Here is a 21545-nt window from a genome sequence, read left to right on the forward strand (position 1 = left end):
GTAAACCGACAATTATCAGGTGTGTTGTTCAGTTGAGCCATTGACATGTGACACAGCAGCAAAAAGAGCACAGAGTAAATGAGTACAAATGATGAGGAAATGGCAGGGATATGTTTTTTTTAACAAGTCTATTAAGTTTATTACCTCTGTGTTTTGATAAATACAGTGGTTAAATTCAAAGTAAGGTGGTTAAATTCACCCTCTTGCTCCTGGTCTCTATCAAAAATAGGTCATTAAAAGTTAGAAATAATAAATGATATCGACTAAGAATAAACACTTTATCGTGACTATTTTTTCACCTATTGCCCACTCCGTCTTCACACTGATCAGGGACAGGGGAAGTGAGAGAGACTACCAACGCATCCAATAAGACTGGATTTTGGTGGTATCTCTCCTGAACTGGAATCAAAGTTTGACAAGCATTTGTTTGTTTAAGAAAAGTCTATCCAAGGCACCAATGTAAGTTTTAGTTTAGTAAAAACTAGTGTAAGTGATACCAAAAAGGACAATATATTTAAATAAAGAAAAAATAATGTAAATGAAATGATGATTACATAAAAACAAGTCTATCAAATGTACCATCTATCTTTACATTTGTGCCCAGATCCATATTGTTTTTTTCCCATGATACTGTGATTGTAGTTCTCATTATATGGTCTGCACTGGACAGCCCTTCAGAAGAAAACTTACAGCAGCAGAGCATATCAAATCTGCATTTAACAAAAACATTATTTCATACTCAGATTTCAGATCAATTAACAACACACAGGCCTAAAACAAACAATATGTTCATAACTTGATTGTGTTAAATGTGGTCATTCTGTCTGTTGAGACAGTGTGACCTGAGGCTGCTAATTAAAGACAGAAATGAAATATCCACAGGCTGAGTCAAAAGTCATGGCTGAGTCAATACTAATGTGTTCGCTTTATTGTTGATTCCAGGCAACACATGAATCAGACTCAATGAAAATGGGATCTCCGTCATGAAATTGACTGATTATGTCATGACTGTGGGACAGTTTGGTCCACATTTTTGTGCACCAACAAGTAACTCCCAAGAGAAACGATGCAGTGGGAGAGTTTTCACAGCAGTGTAAGGTCTACCACAACAATGTCAAATTCCAGGATTACCGAAATGTAGGCTATTTCCTAAATACAACAAAAGTTTTATGTCTACGCTGAGATTCCATGTGTATTTTCAGAGGGCACATAGCTTATTACACCCTCTGCCAGCCAACAGTTAGCATAGACAGAGATAATACTGGGAAACTGGCATTTCTCTGTGCCCTGAGCACTCCCTTTAACACAATGAACAAACTTAGCATATTCTTTGCCGCTTTTCAGAAAACTGCACTATTTTGGGGGCAGTCAGTGTGCTCCTCCTCATTTACACAGACATTTTGATGTAGATTACTTTCTTGACATGTATCAGATATCCAAAATCCTTCATATGGTGGTGTTACTGTTATCATGGGCAAGATATCATGATACTGCTTTGAATTAGGTTCATGATGAGGGCTGCAACTAACGATTAATTAATTAATCAATTGGCTAAAAAAAAAAAGGTCAAAAATTGAAAACTGCTCATCATCAGCCCAAAGTGATGTCTTCAAATTTCTTTTGTCCAACCAACAGTCCAAAATCCCCAAACTCTTGGTTTACTATCATAAATGACAAAGAAAAGCAGCAACTCCTCACTTTTAAGATGAGGGAAAGAGCAAGTGTTTAACTTTGTTACTTGTAAATTCACTGAAACAATTAACCTAACTGACTGTCGAAATAGTTGGTAATGGCAACTAATTTACTTTTGATCAACTAATCAATTAATCGACTAATCGTTGCAGTTATATTACGGTTATTGGTGTTATATTCACAATACACCAAGGATATATTTTACATATTCTGTATTGCAAATCTCTGTTTTTTATTTAAGCCTCTTGATTTGCAGTACACGTTAACTCCATCAAGTATATTTTGTTTTTGGTTCAATTTCTTTACATTTTTATTTTTTAGTATTTTAGCTGTTTGTAGGCAGGATCACAGAAAAACTATTGGCCTGATTTCCATGATACTTGGTTGAAGAGTGTAGCATTGGCCATGGAAGAACCCATTAAACAATGGAACAGATCCCAATAATGGGGTGGACACCTAAATTATTTTTCGCTTTCATTATGCTGCAAGATATGGCCTTGGCAGAAGTCTGTGCTCTCCGAGCGCCCTTATTTCTATTTTCTTGTACTGTTTGTGATCATTGTGCACCAAAGTACAAAGACAAATTCCTTGTATGTGAAAATTTAACTGGCAATAACCTGATTCTGAAGGACCTACAGCAGATTGGGCTTTATATACTAATCCATTAACAGATGCTTTGATTTGCCCCGATACAGATCTAGCAGGTCAGTTTGGACATCCCTGTTGTATATTTTAGGAAAACACACACACACACACACACACACACACACACACACACACACACACACACACACACACACACACTTGCAAGGATGATCACTGATGAACTGTGTTTTTCAGCAGACAGTCACACAGATTTAACATTATGGACAGTGTGTAGAACATTACACACATGCAGACTAGTTCACTTTATGCACATGGTGGTATCACCCACAGCAACATGCCAACAACACTTCTTGATATGATGTAATCAGAAAACAAAATCATGGAGGCAGGTGATTTAGGAACATATTGTACCAACCCTGTATATGTGGCCATCTGGAAGCACAAGAGATCTAACACAAGAAAATAAAAAAATAATAAATACTTTGCTTGTCCCATCTACATTGTCTGCTGAGACTACACAGTTTAATTATAACTTGATCAAAATCAATCTTATTTTGTCTACAACCCAAAGATATGCAGTTTAATGTCATAAAGGAATAAAGAGATCAGAAAATATTCACATCCAACAGAGAATTTTGACTTTTTTCTTTAAAAAAAATTATGCAAAGAGATTAATTATAAAAATAGTTGGCAATTAATTTAATATTTGACAACTAATCGATTTATCATCGCAGCACTAAAGTTTTGCATCACAATTTTAATTTTGACTAAAAAAACCTTAAAAACATGATGATGTGACATTTCTTGGTTTGGATATTGTACGTGGCCATATTGTTATTTTGATAATATTTTGATTAACTTGGCAGCCCTACAACAAAGATTTCCATAGAGTTCACTTTCCATTATATTGTACAGGTGTTCATCATGTTCCTGAATGATGCATTTCATCAGAAACACTATTATAGAGTGAGGAGGCACTAAGCAATTATGCATCTCACTGTGGCCAAGTTCAGTATCCAAATCACAGAAGCTGGTATTTTTTAGTAAAGGTAAAATGTGTGACAAAACAGCACTATAATAAACTACTGTAGTGCTGCAGAGATGCCCTGGCCTACAAATGTTGTTCTACACTTTTAATAAAACATGTTTGATTGGTACAGACCCAAACAAGTGTCACATCATTATGATTTTAATATTCTTTTTCAATGAAAATGAAAACTGTGACATAAAAGTAATCAGCCCCACTCATTGTGACTCATATCACAATATCTGTCAAAATACTTGCAGTATGATTTTTATATTACATCATGCAGCCCCGTTCACAACTTCATAACAAAATGCTGGTTGTCACTCGACCTGAAGCTGCAACTTTTGTGAAACAGGACTGATGAGATTGATGGTGGCAGGGGCTGTCTTCTCTCAAGAATTTAGTAAGCCGACTATCTATACCACAAACCACAACAATGCGTTTTCTGTTTTCTATACACAACTCAGTAATGAGTGAGAGTCCTTCAGATGCCACAGAGAAAGCTGCGCAATGACATGCATGAATTCAGGGGCCTCAGAGGACAGCCCTGGAGGCAAAAAAAATCCCCATGCAATCAAGGGTGGATCACACAAATGTTTCACAAATAGGACCAAATAAGCATAATTATGAGATGCTGCGAAAGGTTATACAGTCAACCAGTCGCAGCTACTTATAGCAGGAAATATATGGTATAACAGAAATGGCAACATGGACCAATTCAAGATGTACGACTGACTGAGACAGGACTGCTGAGCTGCTGCTGCTGCTGCTGCTAACGATACCCACTGTGCTTTCTGTCTGTCTGTTTGTTTATCTATGTGAAACGACTACAAACCACTGTGACTAGGCAAGCAAAAACAAAGCTACATAGATTTATTTAGCTTGAGCCTGAAACTGAGGCTAAGCATAGTTTCTACAACGCTTCACAATTACAATAAGCTGGGCTGTTGCCTGTCTGTAGCCCACAAACGCTGCTGCTGCTGAAGTGACTCAGGCCACATTAACTCGTGTTATAACAGAGAAGCCTTAAAATATGCATATAAAAAATGTTAGTAACTTATTTTAAGATTATCATAATGTTAACGAATAACCAACCGGGACAGCTAACGTTAGCTATCTAGCCTGACACATACTCCAGTCCAGACAGAAGACAACAAAGACAACACGTACCTGCGTCTAAGTCCTTTTTTCAAAATGTGTCACCGTCCTTTTTGTAACATGTGAGGTTAAATCCTGTGGGAGATAATGACAAGCGTTGAAAACGGGCACTTACCGAAATGTTAACCCTAACTGTAACTCGGCAGGCCTAAACAGAAATCGCGATCCGAGGACGTTTAGTGGCTGGGATTGTGAAACTGACAACACAGTCCCGAGCTGATCCGTGAAGCAAAATCGAAGGCAACGGGCCCTGGACGGCTACGAGCTAAGCTAACATAAAGGCTAGTCCCACTTCACTCAGCAAATACCCGATTATGCCCTGCCATTTTGACCCGCAAAAGAATCCTGTCGAAGCTTAAAAGGTAGTGCGACCTCTCTATTATGTTTCTATTTGACAAGAGAGAAATGTCTCACTATTAGCCCTCGACGAAGTTGCCATTCCTGCCTTTCGAGGCATCCACTCTTGTTTACCCAGCAGGTCGTCTGTTCGCTGGCTACGGCTACAACACTGTCGTTGCTCTCACCGCCGGATGGGGGCGCCAGATCGCTGCCAGCCAGCTGCTGCTTTACGACACTTTGCGACAGCTTGAGTTAATCCCTTTACATGTCAAAGCAGACGGTGTTAATAAAAACAACACTTTCTCATTGTTTTTCCTCTGTTCGACAAGACAGCACAAGACGCTCTGTGTGATTATAGGTTTGTCAGCCCATGTAATGATGATAATGTTCGTTCGTGCACCGTTGTTTTGCATCTATCATCTTCCTAAATCGATTCTAAGTACCAGCGCGCCCACTAGCGGGCATGTGAAAACATGACAAACCCCTCCAGATTCTCAGGAACGTGCAATCGCACCAATTAATGACATAACAATGATTTATTAATCCAGTGTAGTCACATTAATCATCTCGGAAACAATATGACATATAAATTTGCTGTCCCCGAAATTTACTTTACAAAGATTTGTGTTGTTGTTGTTGTTGTTTTTTTTTTTTTTTTTTACGGATTTCATTCAAATAACCACTTGTACATTTTCATAAAGCAAAAATGTTCAATTAAAACAGGCTTGTATAAATGAATGTGTGATTTATAATCATGAATGTCATAAATATCAACTCAAACTTTAATGAAAAACAAACAAACAAACAAACAAACAAACTAAACAACAAAGAAGTACGTTACAAAAATGTACATTATATCTACTCCACCAAAAAATCCGCATGAAGATTTGTGAATATTGATGGCAAATGAAATTTTGTAAGAATGAAGAAGAAAAAAATAGACATATGTTATGAATGTCAGTACACATCAGGGTTTTGGAAAAACAAGAGATCATTTTCAATTATGGTCGGTTTCTGGAAACCTGAAAACTAAACTAAATTTTGTTACACAACCCAGTTATTCAATTAAGCTGGAACCCAAGGTGTAATACTCCTCCACGTATAATGACAACAGGGTTGTCAACCTATTAATTTTGCTTTTTTAATTTCAAAAATACGTTGAATCAATTAAAATTCTAAACAATAAGACATGCATTCATATGCAATATGTTACAGTACCTTTTAAAAGAAATTTAATTTTATTGACTACATTATCTGACATAAATAATAAGAAGCCACATACATGTGACCCCTTAAACTGTGAGCAGTTTTCTCTTTGTAAACTATTTAATTTGAATACTTTTGAGATTTCTGACAAGGTACAGATTATAATCTTGGTATTTAAATGAATGTCCCATCCCCATAGTTATCTTGTTATCCCTTATGGGGGGAAATGTAAGGGACTGGACAGATAATATTTCAGTATGATTATATGAATACAAATCATGTTTCACTGATGTCAAGTTTTGGGGTGTTATGTTATTGAATTTGATGTGCATGTGAGATTTACAGGGGATGCAGCACATGTATGTATGTAGAATTATGGAATTAAAATGGATTTGTGTCTTTCATTGTTGTGAGCTGTCACCACCAATACATGATGAAAAATGAATGGGTCATATTTCATTATGAATAATATTATCCAGAGATATATTTTCTATCATAATAAGCTATAACCAGAGACCTATGGTGCAGAGTTCACAGCTTAGATGGAGCTGAAGATCCAAGGAGCCTGCCTCTGTCTTCATATGAGGAAAGTGAAGGGCTGATGCTCTGAATGAAAGAGGGAAGGCATACAAAATATGAATAATAAGGCTTTTAAAGTACAGGAAGTACAGGTGCACGACAACATGAGGCAGGAACTTCCATATTGTTCAGAACACTATTTTGAAATAGCAGACTCACAAATCATTTTTGAGGCTGGTGAGGTAAGTTTGGGATTGGGTCTAGACTGACAGAAAGCCTAAAGGTCTTTTCAGATCAACAAGAGGATCAACTGAATATTGTCTGTTGTTTGTCATTCCCAAAGACTGGATTGAGACCCATAGGTGGGTCACAGGGAATTGTGTCTGGATCCTCAAATAAAAAAAAGACTATCAAAGAAATTCTGCAAATTTAAGGTTTGCATCTGTTGTATACATTTCATGAAGCATTAAAATGTGTTTTGTTTTTACTGATTAGATGAAAATATGATAACCTATTTATTCCATCTAAATGCACTTATTTTGTCGCATTTGTGAAGTAGGCTAAAATGCCCTCTTTTGTTTTCCTGATAAGGGGAAATTAAAACAATGAGATGGCCTGTTAACCCAGCCTGAATTTATTTCTCATTTCAGCATGGGTATATGACTTCAATAAAATGTCAAGATACTATAAGATCATGTGGAAATGGTAGTAAAAATGGTCACAGACTTTCATATATGAATAAATGAACCCAGAATTTATTGAAAAGGTCTATTGTGAATTTGGTTGCAATTGTTCGTCATTTCTAAAAAGTTGGTCCCCAGAAAAAAAAAAAAGCTCACTGTGCTAACATATAGACTGAAGAAAAAAGGCAAGTCTGCAGTGCACTAGGAACAGCTGGCTACATGTTTATTTTGCTAAAGATTATGTTCCAAATTATTACACAGCCTGTTTAACTTTTTTTTTTTACAATGGAAATTTTCATGTAGACTATAAACAATGGCGCTCAGTTTTTTTTTGTTTTTTTGTAAAACAGTCAAATAAAAATCTGTGCCCATTGCACTGCTGAGGCTTGTGAAACTTGTGTTTCACAAACAAACTTGTAAACTTGTGTGCTTGTGAAACTGTGTTGGATACAGTAAAAGTGATATTGCCTTAAAGGGGAACAGAAGTTTAACACTCTGTCAGTTAACCCACTTTTTACTCTCCACTAAATTAGGCAACGGGTATAGTTGAATGGACCGAATGGCGTTTAAACTGGATTTTTCTTTTTGAGAATTTGCTTCCAGAATAACGCTAACACTGATTTGTTTTCGTGTAGGCTCTCCATCCACCGTCTCCCCCGCCGCAGTAGGTGGCGCGGCGACGTTTTATGACGACAAAAAAGACGACGACGAAGAAAGTGATCAAACGGTCTGCGCGCGCGCACGACTCAGTAGTAATCTTGAGGTAAAATGGCGACGGGTGCCATTTCCACGGAGTGTAAGAAAATATCAGAATTAAGAGTTGTTGATCTTAAATCAGAGCTCAAGCAAAGGAATTTGGACACGACTGGCGTTAAAAGCGTTCTTCTTTCAAGACTGAGACAAGTAAGTAAAAAGAGAAGCTAATTCGTGGAGGAAAGGCTGATCGAGCTGGGGAATGCGATGCACAGTTGCTAAGGCTAACGTTAGCTAGCTAGCTAATGTTGTGAGTTTCCTGCAAGGCTATCTAGTCACTGTTTAACCATTGAAATGACCGCTGGCTCAGCTGTTGGCTAAAGTTATGTAACTTAACTAAACCGGGGGCAAATTGCTTCACATTCATTAGCGGAAAAAAACTACTCATTCTCGATTACTGCGATTCAATGTTAGTTTAACGTTGCACGCAGTAAACAGATACGAAAGGCCTGTACAGGCTTCATGTGCCTGGGAATGACGTGAATAAGACCGTAGTATGCTGAATTAATTCACTTTGTGCTTATTGGCCATTAACTATTGTAAATTTTGCACGAAAGCGTAGGTTTATTCAATACGCGCAGAACCAACATGCTCGTAAGTGAGGATTTAATGGACGTTCCAACAGATTAGTGTTTCGATTTGAATTTGTGTTATGAACCTCGATGAGCTATATTACACTCTAGAACAGTTATGTTTTTCTGTGTAACCAGAATACCCGAATAGATAAAGGAATGTCAAAACTTACTTGGTTTGCAATTTAGACAAAATACATTTTGGAATTAAAATGACATGTAGGGCCCAACTAATACAGGATTTTTGGGGCCAACACTGATAGCAAAAAATGAATAAATAAATAAAAAAAATCCGAAATCGATATATCTGCAGATATTATATATATGTCATGGAACTGCAACCGTGAACTCTGCCTTGTACATTTAATAATTATAAATAGAATACACACAGACCATAGTATCTATAAGATTATAAAATGGAAAAAAGCTATCTGAATTCTGTTGTTTAAATAATTTATGTATACTGGACAACATATTCAACAGTACCTTTACAAACTGATATAGCTGTGCTAGGCAAATACAGATATTTGCCTGGCTCTAATGAAAATACTCATATCTGTCCAGTACAGTTTGTTGGTGTTATATATTGATTAAAAAGTTGACCTAAGTCTTGTGATACTTGTAATGATTAGGTCTTGGAGAAGAGCTCTCCTTGCCACTCTAGCAGTAGAGTTTGATAGAATTGAATGATCTGAACATATTTGATATGAAAGAAATTTATCTAAATGGTTTTCTAATTTTGGTATGTGCAACTAAACAGTGTTGGGGGTTGATGAAATCGGAGTTCAATATAAAATGCACTTACTGGATTGAAATCCTTTTGAATCACTTGTCAAATTTATATACATTTAGTTTTGCAGTTTTGGGACATAGACTGATTTAACATTCAAAGTAAAAATTGTTTTATAATTTCATATCTGTGCATTCTTAGATGGTATTCTCAATGTCCAAAGCTGTTCATAAGAGAATGTCAAAATTTCCGCAATGTAAAGCACATTTAAGCTCCCTCAGTAGTTGTGATTGAATCAGCATTACGTGGCTTTGATTAATTACTGATGTTCTGGGTTTGCATATTGTCCTTCACAGCAGAAAAGAACTCAGTTTTTACACTTCACAAGAGTGATGAGGTGAATGGACTCGTTCAGTCATCATGTTGGTGCAAACAAGGCCCTGGTTCCAACTAATAGGATTTATTTTATAATCTGGTATCATATCAGGGACACAGTTCACTCTGTCTTACCAGGTGGATGAGTTTGTTGTTGACTATACAATTGACAAATAAAATAACAAGGCATGGTGTTATGTAATGGTGTTATGTGTTAGGGTGCTTGTATTAAATTTCTTGTCTGTTTTATAGGCTATTGAGGATGAAGGTGGTGACCCAGACAACTTTCAAACTCAGCCTCCCACTGACGCATCAATTCGGAAAGGTGGAAAAGCTAAAGGTAATCTTGCTTTTGATTTAATTGGTGAGACAGGGTGGTTAAGCAAGTTAATATGTTCTCTTTTTTTACATGTTGATTTTTCAATTTTTGATTTCATCTTTCAGGGAAGAAAGTGGATTCAGACGCAGACACCACAGGGGAAGAAGATGTGTTATCCAAGGTGACTGTGGTACACATTTTTGTTAATGTTTGCCACAGGTGTTGCTGTTTTGCCTTTGTCCTCCTTTTCCAAAATGTCTAGACTTTATTATAATTGTTCTTGTTGCATATCTGTACAGAGAGTACAGTGAACCAGTGAATTGTTTCCAACAGATATTTTAATTGTGAGCATGATTACTGTAATGAGAGTGGATTCCATGGTTTGTGTAAAAGCATCTCTGAAATTAGCTAAAACTTCTGTCCAATTCCAGCAAATGTTTCACTGGCTGCCAAGACATCAAATTTTGAGGAATGTCTAAAAGATGTATGATGGGTAGCAGTTCAGATGATTGTTACCATCCTTACATTTGCTGTTTACAAAGTTTCCACTCTTAATTTGGACCTGTATCAGTCCCATTTAACACACTATAAGTGAATGCAAAACCACAAACTTGATTCTCACTCACTTAAACTTCTTCATGTCAGCACATAGTTTTAAGATATGACTTGTAGTTTTCAGATAGAAATTAAACCTTTATTAAAAGGAGAATTACTGATGCAGTGAATTATCTCTGTACACCTGGTCTAACTACCTCTCGTTCCTGTGCTTATTGAATTGAAATTTGTCAGCTCACTTCTGTGTTTTCTTTTCCAGGAAACTGAGGAGTATGAATCAGAAAAAGGTATGTATGCTGGCGTACTAATGCCCAGTGCTAATGTTAGGTTGTTTCCTTTTTACAGCTGCTAACATGTGTGGTGATAAGAAACTCTGCATAACATATATTGAGTGGTATTTCATACTACTGCTAGCTGCTGCACTATCTAGGTCATAATGCACTAAAGGGAGTACCAAGGACATGCTTCCTGAAGAAATCTCTGAAGACTGAATCAAGTTTTTTGTTACGGGTACACACATGAATCATTGGATGTGGGTAGCCTTGACCCGGGGACCCAATTTCCTTGGATAACTCAACATATTTTAAAGAAAAGTTCTGTTTGCTTCAGTGGATTTCCCTTTGCCTCTGGCATTCAATGGCATTCCCCATGGAAACGAAGAGTGAAGGTTCACACACAAGCAATAAGTGAGAATCATTGCACTTTCCTGTTGACATTTTGATTGACAACACCGGTGGACAGACCAGTGACAAGTGCACTGGATAAGTCTGAATACATGACTGCTTTACCACAGGAATCAACGGACACCTTTATTACAGGTTTTGTCAGGTGATGGCCGGTGAATGTGGCCAGAATTTGAGAAAGTCTAGGACCGCCAGACTCCACGAAACCCTTTATTAAGATGCCTTGCGTCCGAAGGCTACTGAAAGATCAAGAGAGACTTCATACATTCATCACGGATGTCCATCAAAACTGCACATATTCCTGCCAACATGATGTATGCAGTGAAGAGATCTGACATACAGCATTGCCTAGGACTGGCAAAGACTGTTGTGACCAAGGGGACTTTGTACACAGATGTGTACTGACTGGACCTATTACAGCAGGTTGGATTTGATGGTGAATCATTTTTCAGAGTGTTCTAAAAATCTGCTGATAAGACATTGACTATTGAAGAGCTACTGGAAGATATTGAAGATTTCCTAAAACTTGGATGATTTTCCATGGACTGATCAGCTGGAGAAGAAGGATGAACTGATGAGTTGTTCCTCCTCATTTAGGCTTTGTTGCAAGATCCCCATCTCGAGACCTGCCACACATTGTAGGAAGCATCTGGAATTGCACATTCAGTGTGAATTATGAACCAAGTACTTAACATGTGTCAAGAAATGAAGAGCACTGAGTCATCCCCCATGTTCACTGAAGATTTTGTGTTTTGTGTCTTCCTGTGGTGGTGTCTACGCCCTCGATGACCATTAACACTAAATGTGCTTTCTATTCTACTTTTTAGGTCAAGTAACAATGGACATGTCAATGTTAAAAGTTGTGTTTTTGCCATGTTTATCCTTATTAAATCCCTCAGATGTAACTGATACAGATGATGGTACTCGTGAAAATTCTAAGCCAGCACCCTGCGAGGACAGCCTTGCTCAGCCTGAGGCTGAGGCTGAACCAGAGGCAGAAGCTGTGGCAGCTGAGGCTGATTCAGAGCCTGAGCTGGAGCCAGAGGTGGATGCCGAGCCAGAGGGGGATGCTGAGGCTGAGCCAGAGATGGAGGCTGAACCAGAGGAGGATGCTGAGGCTGAGCCAGAGGTCGATGCTGAACCAGAGGTGGATGAGGACGCCGACCCAGAGATGGATGGGGAGGCCGAGCCAGAGGCGGAACTGGCTGAGACGGATGCCGAAGCCATGGGTTCCTCTAAAGAAGCAGAGGATGATCACCTGTCCGTCTCTATCCAAAATGAAGATGCCATCACCCTCGATGTTGATGGTGACGACCTCCTGGAAACAGGTAAACATGTGAAACTTCCAGATCCAGAGGCTGAGAAAGGCACTGATGAGCCAGAGGCCTCTGCTGAGACGGGCCCAGACGATGACGTGAAGGCGGAAGAGACGGAGGCCCACAAAGATGGTAAGAAAGATGACGGATCCAGGGGTGAGCCCACGAAGAAAGAGGCCCTGAAGAAAGCTGAAACGGGAGATAAGGAAAAGGATTCTGGGAAGAAAGGCCCCTCCACTACTGGGGCATCAGGTCAAGCAAAGAGGTTTGTCTTTCTATGTCAGTTCTTTGATACTACTACCAAGTCCAGCTCACTAAGAACGCAACATTGTGGGTAGCCTCAAGATTTTTTTTGCCATAAGGGAAATGTTCACTGATGTACCTAATCCTGCCATTTACTACTTTGATTTATTTTCCTGAAGTTGGTTAAATTGTGACATTAACCAGGAGCTGAGAAAACACCTCTTATTTTGTTACTTTGACCTTTCCAGCAGTTTTAAAGCCTTTTCCAGTTTCTACACAAGGCATTGTAAAAGAGCATTAGTCCCCGTGATGGCAGTTTTTTTTTTTTTTTTTTTTTCCTTTTTGGTCAAATGATTCACTGTGAAGTTGAACAGACTTCTGAAGATTTCATTGGTCGAGGGAATAAATTGGCTGACAACCTGACCCATCTCACCACTGGAAAAGCAATGAAGCCTTTGAGACATTGGTTCAGATCTACGCCTTGCCTACAGGACTTTTTTCCTGAAAAGTACAAAATATGGTGTTTTGTTCCACTAGATGTGTGCTTGTCTCTTAACACCAGGGTTTTATTTATCTTCACTCATTTCCTTTGTTTGTTGTTACAACATTTGCCTTGTAGCTCTTCAAGAGACAGAGATGGAAAAGCTGCAAAAGATGAAAAGGGTAAGAATTGTTATATTCATTTATTGTTATTAGGGGTATAACCATACACAAATTTCATGGTTCAGTGTGTAGGTCTTTTTAGTGTCATGTTTTTTTTTTGTTTTTTTTTTTAGAAAATAGCATTTATTTTGAAAATAGCTCATAATTCTGTCGATAATTCTTACGATGATGGTTAAGGCACTTAATACAAACATTTTGTCAGTAAATAAGAAATATCAGTAATGCTAAGCTGACTCTGTATAAACAAGCACAAGTTTTTCGGTCATTAGGTCAGAGCAGCATCCTAGCAGAGCTGAAGCACTTTGACTAGATGGTTAATCTTATGTTATTAGACTGAGTGGTCATGTACCCACAGAGATAAACACTTAAATTATGTTAGTTATAGCTTTCTGAACGATGTGTGGAGACGGACTCACCTTCCACTCTGATTTCCTTTGTTCTGCTAATTGACAAATGGACTCATTTGAAGTGTTTCCACAGACACCGACAAACCTGACTTCAGTTGAACAATGTCAGTACAGTTTGACATGAATGTCAATGTCACATGTCTGTTTTCACTATAATTAACAAGGAGCAGTGATACTACTCGAGAAAGTTTTTTTATACATATATAAATATATATAGCTGATTTTGACAGTTAAGGTCAGAGGGTCTGCCGAACCAAGGAAGGTGCATTCCAGTCCTATACCGAAACAGTTTGGGACAAATGCATGTGCTGATACACACCTAGTTATTTTATGTCAAACCCAGGGAAGCTTTGTTCATTTTGTTCAACTTGATGTTTTTTTTTTTTAATACTTAATGACTGTTCAATGTGTTTTGGAAACCTCTTCATCAGGAGTCGTTAGCAGTAGCAGCAACAGCAGCTCTTCTCGTAACATATGGGTGAGCGGCCTGTCTTCAAACACCAAAGCAGCTGATCTAAAGAACCTGTTTGGCAAATATGGGAAGGTAAATAACATGCAGTTTTTTTGGAATCAGTTGTTGCTTATTTTGACTTAAACTTAACCTCTATTGGAAAAATGTTGAAATAAAATTTGTTCAGAGAAGGAGATATCAGCACCCCAAAAATCTCCTGTTTAAAGTTTTTGCGCGGTGTATCAAGCATCAGGCTCTTTCTGAGACTGCTTCTCCAAGTCTTCAGTCTGAGGAAGAGTCTGAGGCTTGAAGCGACAAGCAAATAAATACTTTAAACAGGAGTGTCAGGGTGTGCGGATCGCTCCTTCTCCATTCAGGTACTTTTGTGGTCAAGCACCCGTCCCATTGGGTTTATGGGTGTGCGTCTATTTTTCTTTCTTTTTTTTTTTTTCATGAAAAAAAATTTATTGACAGGTTTTGAGCGCCAAGGTGGTCACAAATGCTCGTAGCCCTGGTTCAAAGTGTTACGGCTTGGTGACGATGTCTTCCAGTACAGAGGTGACACGCTGCGTCTCCCACCTTGACTGTACAGAGCTCCATGGACAACAGATCTTCGTTGAAAGGGTGAGTTAGGAAGCAGAGTTAAAAATGTTTTTGAAGAGACCTTGATTGATGTAATGCTATCCTTGTACTCATGGAAAAATTATGGGCCTGTATCATTTGTGTAACTGCTGTTTTTCAGGCCAAAAATGACCCATTCAAAAAAGAGGGCTCAAAGAAGGAGGCGGAGGAAAAAACAAATTCCAGCAAATCAAGTGATAAGCGCAGTTCCACAGGGGCAAAACTGACTAACAAGTGAGTAGCAGGAAAAAGTTCAGAATAGATCCTTTGTTGATTTAAGCCACAATTAACCCTTAGTTCTCTTTAAATTTTAGAACACCACCATCCTACAAAAAAGAAGACAAGAAATCGGATAAACTTTCAGAAAAGGACAAAGACTTGTCCAAGAAACAGGAAGCCAAAAGTGGAAAATCTGACTCTGTTTCATCAAATGTGGGACAAGATTCTTCTAAGAAAGATGACAGAAAGCATGCACGTAGGTTTAATTTCTTACAATAATTTGGAAAATCCAGTTTAGATAATCACTAAGCGTGTGTCTGTTCTCTGATTATTTTATCTTTTATTTTTCTCTAGGGGCAAAGAGCCCTGGCAAGATGATGGCAGTGCATCATCCCAAAGGAGATGCTAATTTTGGCAAAATGAGACCTTTCAGAAGGGGAAGGTATTTTGATAAAGTAAGAACTTTTTTGTTTCATTACATTTATTTAAATTAATTAAAGCATATTTTAGATTTGTCACCAGAGGATGTGAACTGAGATTCTGCTTGGTATGTTTTTTTTTTCCAGCCCTTTGTCAACATGAATGTTCAAAGGCGGCCAAAATGGTTGATTCCTCCCGAAGAGGTATAAAACTTTTGATCCTATGGATGTTTAGACCCTAGTAGTATTTGCTTTTAGCATGCTTCACCAATGAGCTTTTTTAAAGTTAATTTCTATTCCCCTTGACTCAGTTGGAGATGATGAAAGACAAACAGCGATCTTTCACCAACAAGAGCGAAGACATCCTGCCTTTTGAAAAGATGAAGGAGCAGAGAATGCGAGAACGGATGGCTCGTGTGGAGCGTGTCCGAAGAGCCGTAGAGTTGCGCAGGTAGTCTAAAATTCTATGTGTGAGACATATATTCCAAAGACATGCATTTATTTTAAATCTACTAACACAAGGGATGGTTCTGTTGTTTTTTTTTCTTTCTCTAAGGCGGCGTGAAATTGCAGAACGAGAGCGCAGGGAGCGGGAGCGTGTCCGTCTGTTACGGGAACGTGAAGAACGGGAGAACCTCCTCCGGGAACGCCAGAGACTGGAGATGGAAAGACAAAAACTGGAAAGGGAGCGCTTGGAGAGGGAGAGGCTTGAGAGAGAGAGGATCCGTATTGAGCAGGTATAGTAAGCATGAACAAATTCACCTAGTTAAAAAAAATTAAATAAAAATAATAAACACCTTTTCACAGGGAAATCCTCAGATGGAAACAGCTGTATGACTTTTTTTCAAATGCATCTTATTTGTCTTTAAAAAACTGTTAAAGCTGCTCAGGCTGATTTTCTTACTGCCTGTAGTTGTATAATGTACACATGACTTTTAGTAATTAATTTAAATCACTACATTTTAATATGGACTTTTCCAGGAACGGCGTAAAGAAGCAGAGCGCCTGGCACGTGAACGTGAGGAGCTACGAAGGCAGCAGGAGCAGCTCCGTTATGAACAAGAAAAGAGAAACAACCTGAAAAGAGGCCGGGAGGTGGATCATGGGTATGTACACAATTTGAAAATTTGTTTGCTGTTTGTTGTTTGTTTTGCTGTTGTGTAATTGTGATGGAAATTGTTTGACTCTGTAAAGTAGTGGTTCATAAACTTTGATATTTTTAGCATTTTATCTGTTTAAGATATGTTGCGTAGTAAAGATCATCAAGGAGTCTTTGCCCTGATTTTCCATGGAACTGAGAAACCACCATTTTGTCTCACTTTAATTGAATTCATACTGCAGATTTTTATTAATTTATTTATTGCGCTAATCAGAGAACCCACATTTATCCTTGTTGACTTCTTGTCTGTATTTAATGTAGACGAAGAGAAGATCCCTACTGGAATGGTAACAAGAAGATGCAGTCTGAGTCAGATGTTCGTTTGAATCAAGGCTCGAACTACAACCGGCAGCAGAACCGCTTTTCAAACTTCAATCCCAGAGAGAGGGGTCGCTTCCCAGAGCCTGCTGCAGAGCAACCCAACACATACGACAGGTACAAGTGTTTAAACTACAGGAACTGAGGCAGTACAACAGCACTAACAGTCACAAGAGGCCTTTTCAAAGAAGGTATTTTGGCACAGTTGGAAGAGGTTTATGTGGTTCAGTTTCAGCATCCTGGTATTGTCCATGCTGGCTCACTGTAATGACTCAATAGGACACTTGAATAGAACAGAGCCATCGTTAATGCTGTTGGTTACGCCTACAAAAACAAGTTTAAATGTCTGCTGTGAAAAGAAGTAACACGTTGTAAAAAGAAGTGTAACAGTTTGTTGCACTACAAGGTTGAAGGTAACCTGTGTGGACTAAGAAGTATCAACTGCAAAAGAAAGCTTTCAGAATATGTTGGAACAGACATAAATTTGTGGGCTGTGTGTCTGTGATGTCTAATGCTTGTAATCTCCTCTGGTCCACAATACTTAGTCCCTGTGTTTCAGGCCCAACAGGTTAAAGCTTTTATGCTACGTCTTGCTAATTTTACATTTTGTGATGTGACTAATCCATGTTGGTCTTTGTTTAGACGCAACCGGTTTGACGGTGAGCCAGACGTGAAGAAGAGCCGCCCTGCTCCTCACAGAGAGGGCTCTGGCTTTGAGCGCTACCCGAAGAACTTTGAAACAGTCCGCAGAGCTGAGCCGCCGCCTCCTCCACGCGCAGAACTCCGGGACACAGACCGCAGGGACAGAGATGAGAGGCGTCCTGTGCCCATGCATGATCGCCCCATGGGAGCCAGAGGTACGATGCCAAGTATGACACACAACCGCTCACCCAGGGATGGAGGCCATGGATGGAAGAATGATGGCGGCATGAACTCCAACAAAGGAGATATACGGTAAAGAACAATGCTCTTTTTGAACAAGAAGCATTATCAGTTGACTGTTTTTTTTCCCCTTCCCTAATAAGTGAAAACTAACTTCTTTGTTTTATTTTGGTTTTGTTTTAATGGGTTGAGCAGAGGACCTATGCGCATGCGTGCAGAGCGATCAGGCAGAGATGGTCCAGGTCCTTCACTAAGAGGAGGTTCCTCAAGCAACCGTGGGAGGAGCAGCTTCAATGATAGAGATGGAAGACCCATGGTGATGAGTAATCAGGTCAGCTTAAACTCTGAAAACTCGAATGCATCTCTTAAGTCCTCTTGTACTGATGCTGAAGGCTATTGACAGGTCATGCAAAACATTATCATGCAATGGAGTGTGTGCGTGCGGGAGACTAAGGGTGCTTGAGCTTGTCCACAACTAATCTCATATTACTGAACTCATCTGAGAACTAGTCTGCGAAGTTTCAGCCTGTTGCTCACACATACGTTTCACAATTCATATAAGACTGTATCCTGACTCCAAACCTCCTGTTTCTGCAGCCGTTCAGCTCAGGCCGGCAGGTCGTGGTGGAACGTCACGGCGGTGACCAGGGAATGAGGAAGGAGTGGCACGGTGGATCAGGCTCCCAGGAACGGGGCTTCCCTGACAATCGCAGGATGGGAGACAGCCGTGGCAGCATGATTTCTCCTTCTAGGTACACCAAATTTACAAACAGATGATGACAAAAGTGACAAGTTTGACCTTGTTCTCAGCCATCTAAGACTTGGGCTCTGTTTCTCTGTCTGCAGTCACTCTTCATCTGGACTGAATCGAATTGTACAGATCACCAACAACTCCATTCCCAGTGGCGGCAACGTGGGAGGCTTCAAGCCTTACAAAACAACACAAAGGCAGTTCTAACTGCTGACAAATTCTGCCATTTTAAAGCACCTGAAAAATTTGAAGACTTTTCTGAACTCCTTATTTTTTAGGATATCAGCTGTTTTAGGTGGCGCGTTTGTAGCCACAAGGTTGATGACACTATTTTATTTTGTATAGAGAAAGTGTTTACCTCAGTGAAGGGTTTCCCTGACAGTTCTGCTGTTACCATTAAGCAACCCTGTGCTCATGTTTTACTTATATTTAGAGAGATATTGTACAGCTCTAGGTCTTTGTAATAAGTTTTCAAGTGATGTTACCAGGTTCTCCTCTAATTGAGTGTTGTATGTACATTTTCAATAGCCTAGTGTCACACTCAGTTTTCCTGTGTAATATGTCTTATTTTAGTGTATTATAGAGCTCATGAAGTGACAGGAATCATTCACTTATTTGGATGTTTCTCTGTGAGGAAACATAGGACTAATTATTTTGGTGTGGATGTCCTGTTTTGTAAAGTTTAGTTGGTTTTGCTAAAACAATGTTGAACTGTAAACTAGCCTGCATTGTAGCAAAATACCTCTCAAGGGCCATGAGGTGACTTTCGTACAGCCCAGTGACTCTGAAATAAACTTTTCAAGTCTGTTACTGCAGGGCTTTCAATGGTGTCACAGTCACTGAAAGGACCATAGCACATTGTTTTTTTGTTTTTTTTAAATACATGATTCTGCTAATTTAATTACTGTACACATGACAGTCACATATTGGCTCTACTTCTGGTACTTTGGGTTCTTTCATCAGTTCTAGTCTGAAAATGGAGGCGGAATGATTTTGTACATCACATGATAACGGAGCAGGCTTTGTGCATCATCAACCCTGTGGTAAAGTACTTTGACAGCATTTAAAAGGTTTTGAGTCTGAAAAATGTTTTACGCTGTGTGAAATCTACACTTGGAGGAGCAAACTTCATGTCAGCTTTGACTTAAACCATCACCGTAAAGTTCCATATTGCTTTCTCGGTCATTTCAGCTTTATGCATTTTATTTAAGAACTGTTTTTTTTTTTTTTATCATTTTACAGTTGGAACAACACATCCGGGTCTGGACTGCATGTACTTGGACTGTCACCCTCACTCTTTACACACACACACACACACACACACACACACACACACACACACACCTATCAGAATGGGTTGATAAAGCTTGATTAAACTACAGAAAATTGATAAGCAGAGTGACTTGTGCTGATTGTAGTAGTCGCCTCACTGTCTCCTCTTCAGTCATGGTCAGATTGATTTATTAGGATGTGATAAACATTTGCTGTTGGTTCCCCCATTGACCTTGTTTCTCAAGTTCTCATCCAGTACTGTGCATACTGCTGTATATGTCAGCTTTATTTTTTCAGAGAGCCTAAAAACAATCACGACAAATTAAGGTTGAGTGCATCTTCATAAGACAGAGGCAGAAGTTTAGGTTGCAGTGCAGGACCACTTCTTATTGTAATTTAGTATTGTAGATAAATTCATATTACTTAAAACTAGGGTTGCACAAAATGGAAACACTTGCAATTATTTTGACAGATTGTGATATGATCCACAATAAATGGGATTCACAATTTTAATTTTCCCTGCAAAAAAAAAAACAAAAAAACAAACAAAAAAAAATCCTGATGATATTTGACATTTTGGGAGGCCTTTACCATCCTGAGAACAAGATTTGTAGGCCTGGGCATCTCTGCAGCATTACTGTCCATTATAATGCTGTTTCATCACACGTTACCTTGATCAAAACCTGCAGCTTCTTTAATTTGGATATTGTACTTTGGCCATATTGCAATTTCAATAATATTTTAATTGTTTGTGCAACCCTACTAAAAACCAAGTAACTGAATCTGAGGGGCTTTTGGAGATACAGATACAGATACAGTTAACAAACTTTTTCATGTCAAGGACCCCCACAATAGATGCACATTAGGCCTCAGAACTTAAGTTTTAGAGGATTTGTTGTAAGAATTACCTTAAAATAAAGTCTTCATATTCAATCAATGGTCAAACTAGGATCACTGTAAATATCAATAATTTATGGCCAACCTAATTTCTTCCCTTCATAACTTCTAAAGAAAATGACAAAAGTTAATATTTGATTCCTCTTTTTGCTGGAGACCCCTTACAACTCACAGAAAGACCCCTGTTGGTCCTTGGACCCCAATTTGAAAACCATTGTCCTATAAAAAACAATTTTATTTAGTTCCTCAAAATAAATAAATAGAGTGAGAGTATTGTGTACTGTATATATTTGAAGAAAAATTTTCTTACATCCCTGAAATTCAAGAAGTTTTGGCGACCCCTACTGGGGGTCAGGACCTGCATGTTGGGAACCAGTAAAATAAAGGAAAACGTCACCATGCTGCATCATGTCGAGGCACTGAAAAAATCAGACTGTCTTCAGTTTCGAGGGCTCATTACAAACGACAACAAGGCAGCTATTGATCTTAGTCTTTTATTATCCTGGTACTTCTAATCAGGTTGAATGTCCCTCGTCTATAAGGCATTTTGTTATATATATATCACCACATACATTATGTGACTGTAATGTGAAAGGCTACATACATTATTTGGTCATTTATGTAAATAGATGAACATTGAAATCAACACAAATGAGTAACTTCCTGTATTCACAAACACCTTCCTTTTGCTTGTATGTGAAATATAAACA

At 38.7% G+C, this 21545-nt stretch overlaps 2 protein-coding genes across 8 annotated transcripts in view; one reads left to right on the forward strand and one right to left on the reverse strand.

Annotated features, from left to right (window-relative positions):
- rnf111 (ring finger protein 111) overlaps positions 1-4997 on the reverse strand; it is a 44677-nt gene extending 39680 nt beyond the window's left edge. For 2 of the 7 annotated variants that reach the window (XM_084717688.1, XM_084717637.1), the window contains exon 1: positions 4496-4978. The gene's annotated coding sequence lies outside the window, so the exon portion shown is untranslated. Of the gene's footprint in view, positions 1-2713; positions 2748-4495 lie in introns of all 7 variants that reach the window. The other 5 variants (XM_084717678.1, XM_084717645.1, XM_084717654.1 and 2 more) reach the window with 5 other exon arrangements.
- A 2977-nt stretch (positions 4998-7974) lies between these two features.
- On the forward strand, positions 7975-19476 carry sltm (SAFB-like, transcription modulator). Its single transcript, XM_084717697.1, has 20 exons — positions 7975-8133; positions 9913-10000; positions 10105-10160; positions 10794-10821; positions 12117-12798; positions 13396-13439; positions 14278-14390; positions 14772-14921; positions 15040-15152; positions 15233-15393; positions 15492-15592; positions 15704-15760; positions 15868-16007; positions 16113-16293; positions 16538-16662; positions 16977-17150; positions 17676-17987; positions 18111-18246; positions 18513-18667; positions 18762-19476. Exons 1-20 carry the CDS (start codon positions 7999-8001, stop codon positions 18871-18873), a joined length of 3063 nt encoding a protein of 1020 aa, XP_084573823.1. The 5' UTR covers positions 7975-7998; the 3' UTR covers positions 18874-19476.
- The last annotated feature ends 2069 nt before the right edge of the window (positions 19477-21545 follow it).

Source organism: Lutjanus erythropterus, chromosome 1 (assembly GCF_056507025.1).
Source record: "Lutjanus erythropterus isolate fLutEry1 chromosome 1, fLutEry1.hap2, whole genome shotgun sequence".
NCBI lineage: Eukaryota > Metazoa > Chordata > Actinopteri > Lutjaniformes > Lutjanidae > Lutjanus > Lutjanus erythropterus.

Coding starts and splice junctions, on each gene's coding strand:
- sltm (XM_084717697.1), top strand. CDS start 7,999: ATGGCGACGGGTGCCATTTCCACGGAGTGTAAGAAAATATCAGAATTA. Junction 10,001..10,104: donor GAAAGGTGGAAAAGCTAAAG/GTAATCTTGCTT, acceptor TTCATCTTTCAG/GGAAGAAAGTGGATTCAGAC. Junction 16,663..16,976: donor GGCCGGGAGGTGGATCATGG/GTATGTACACAA, acceptor TATTTAATGTAG/ACGAAGAGAAGATCCCTACT.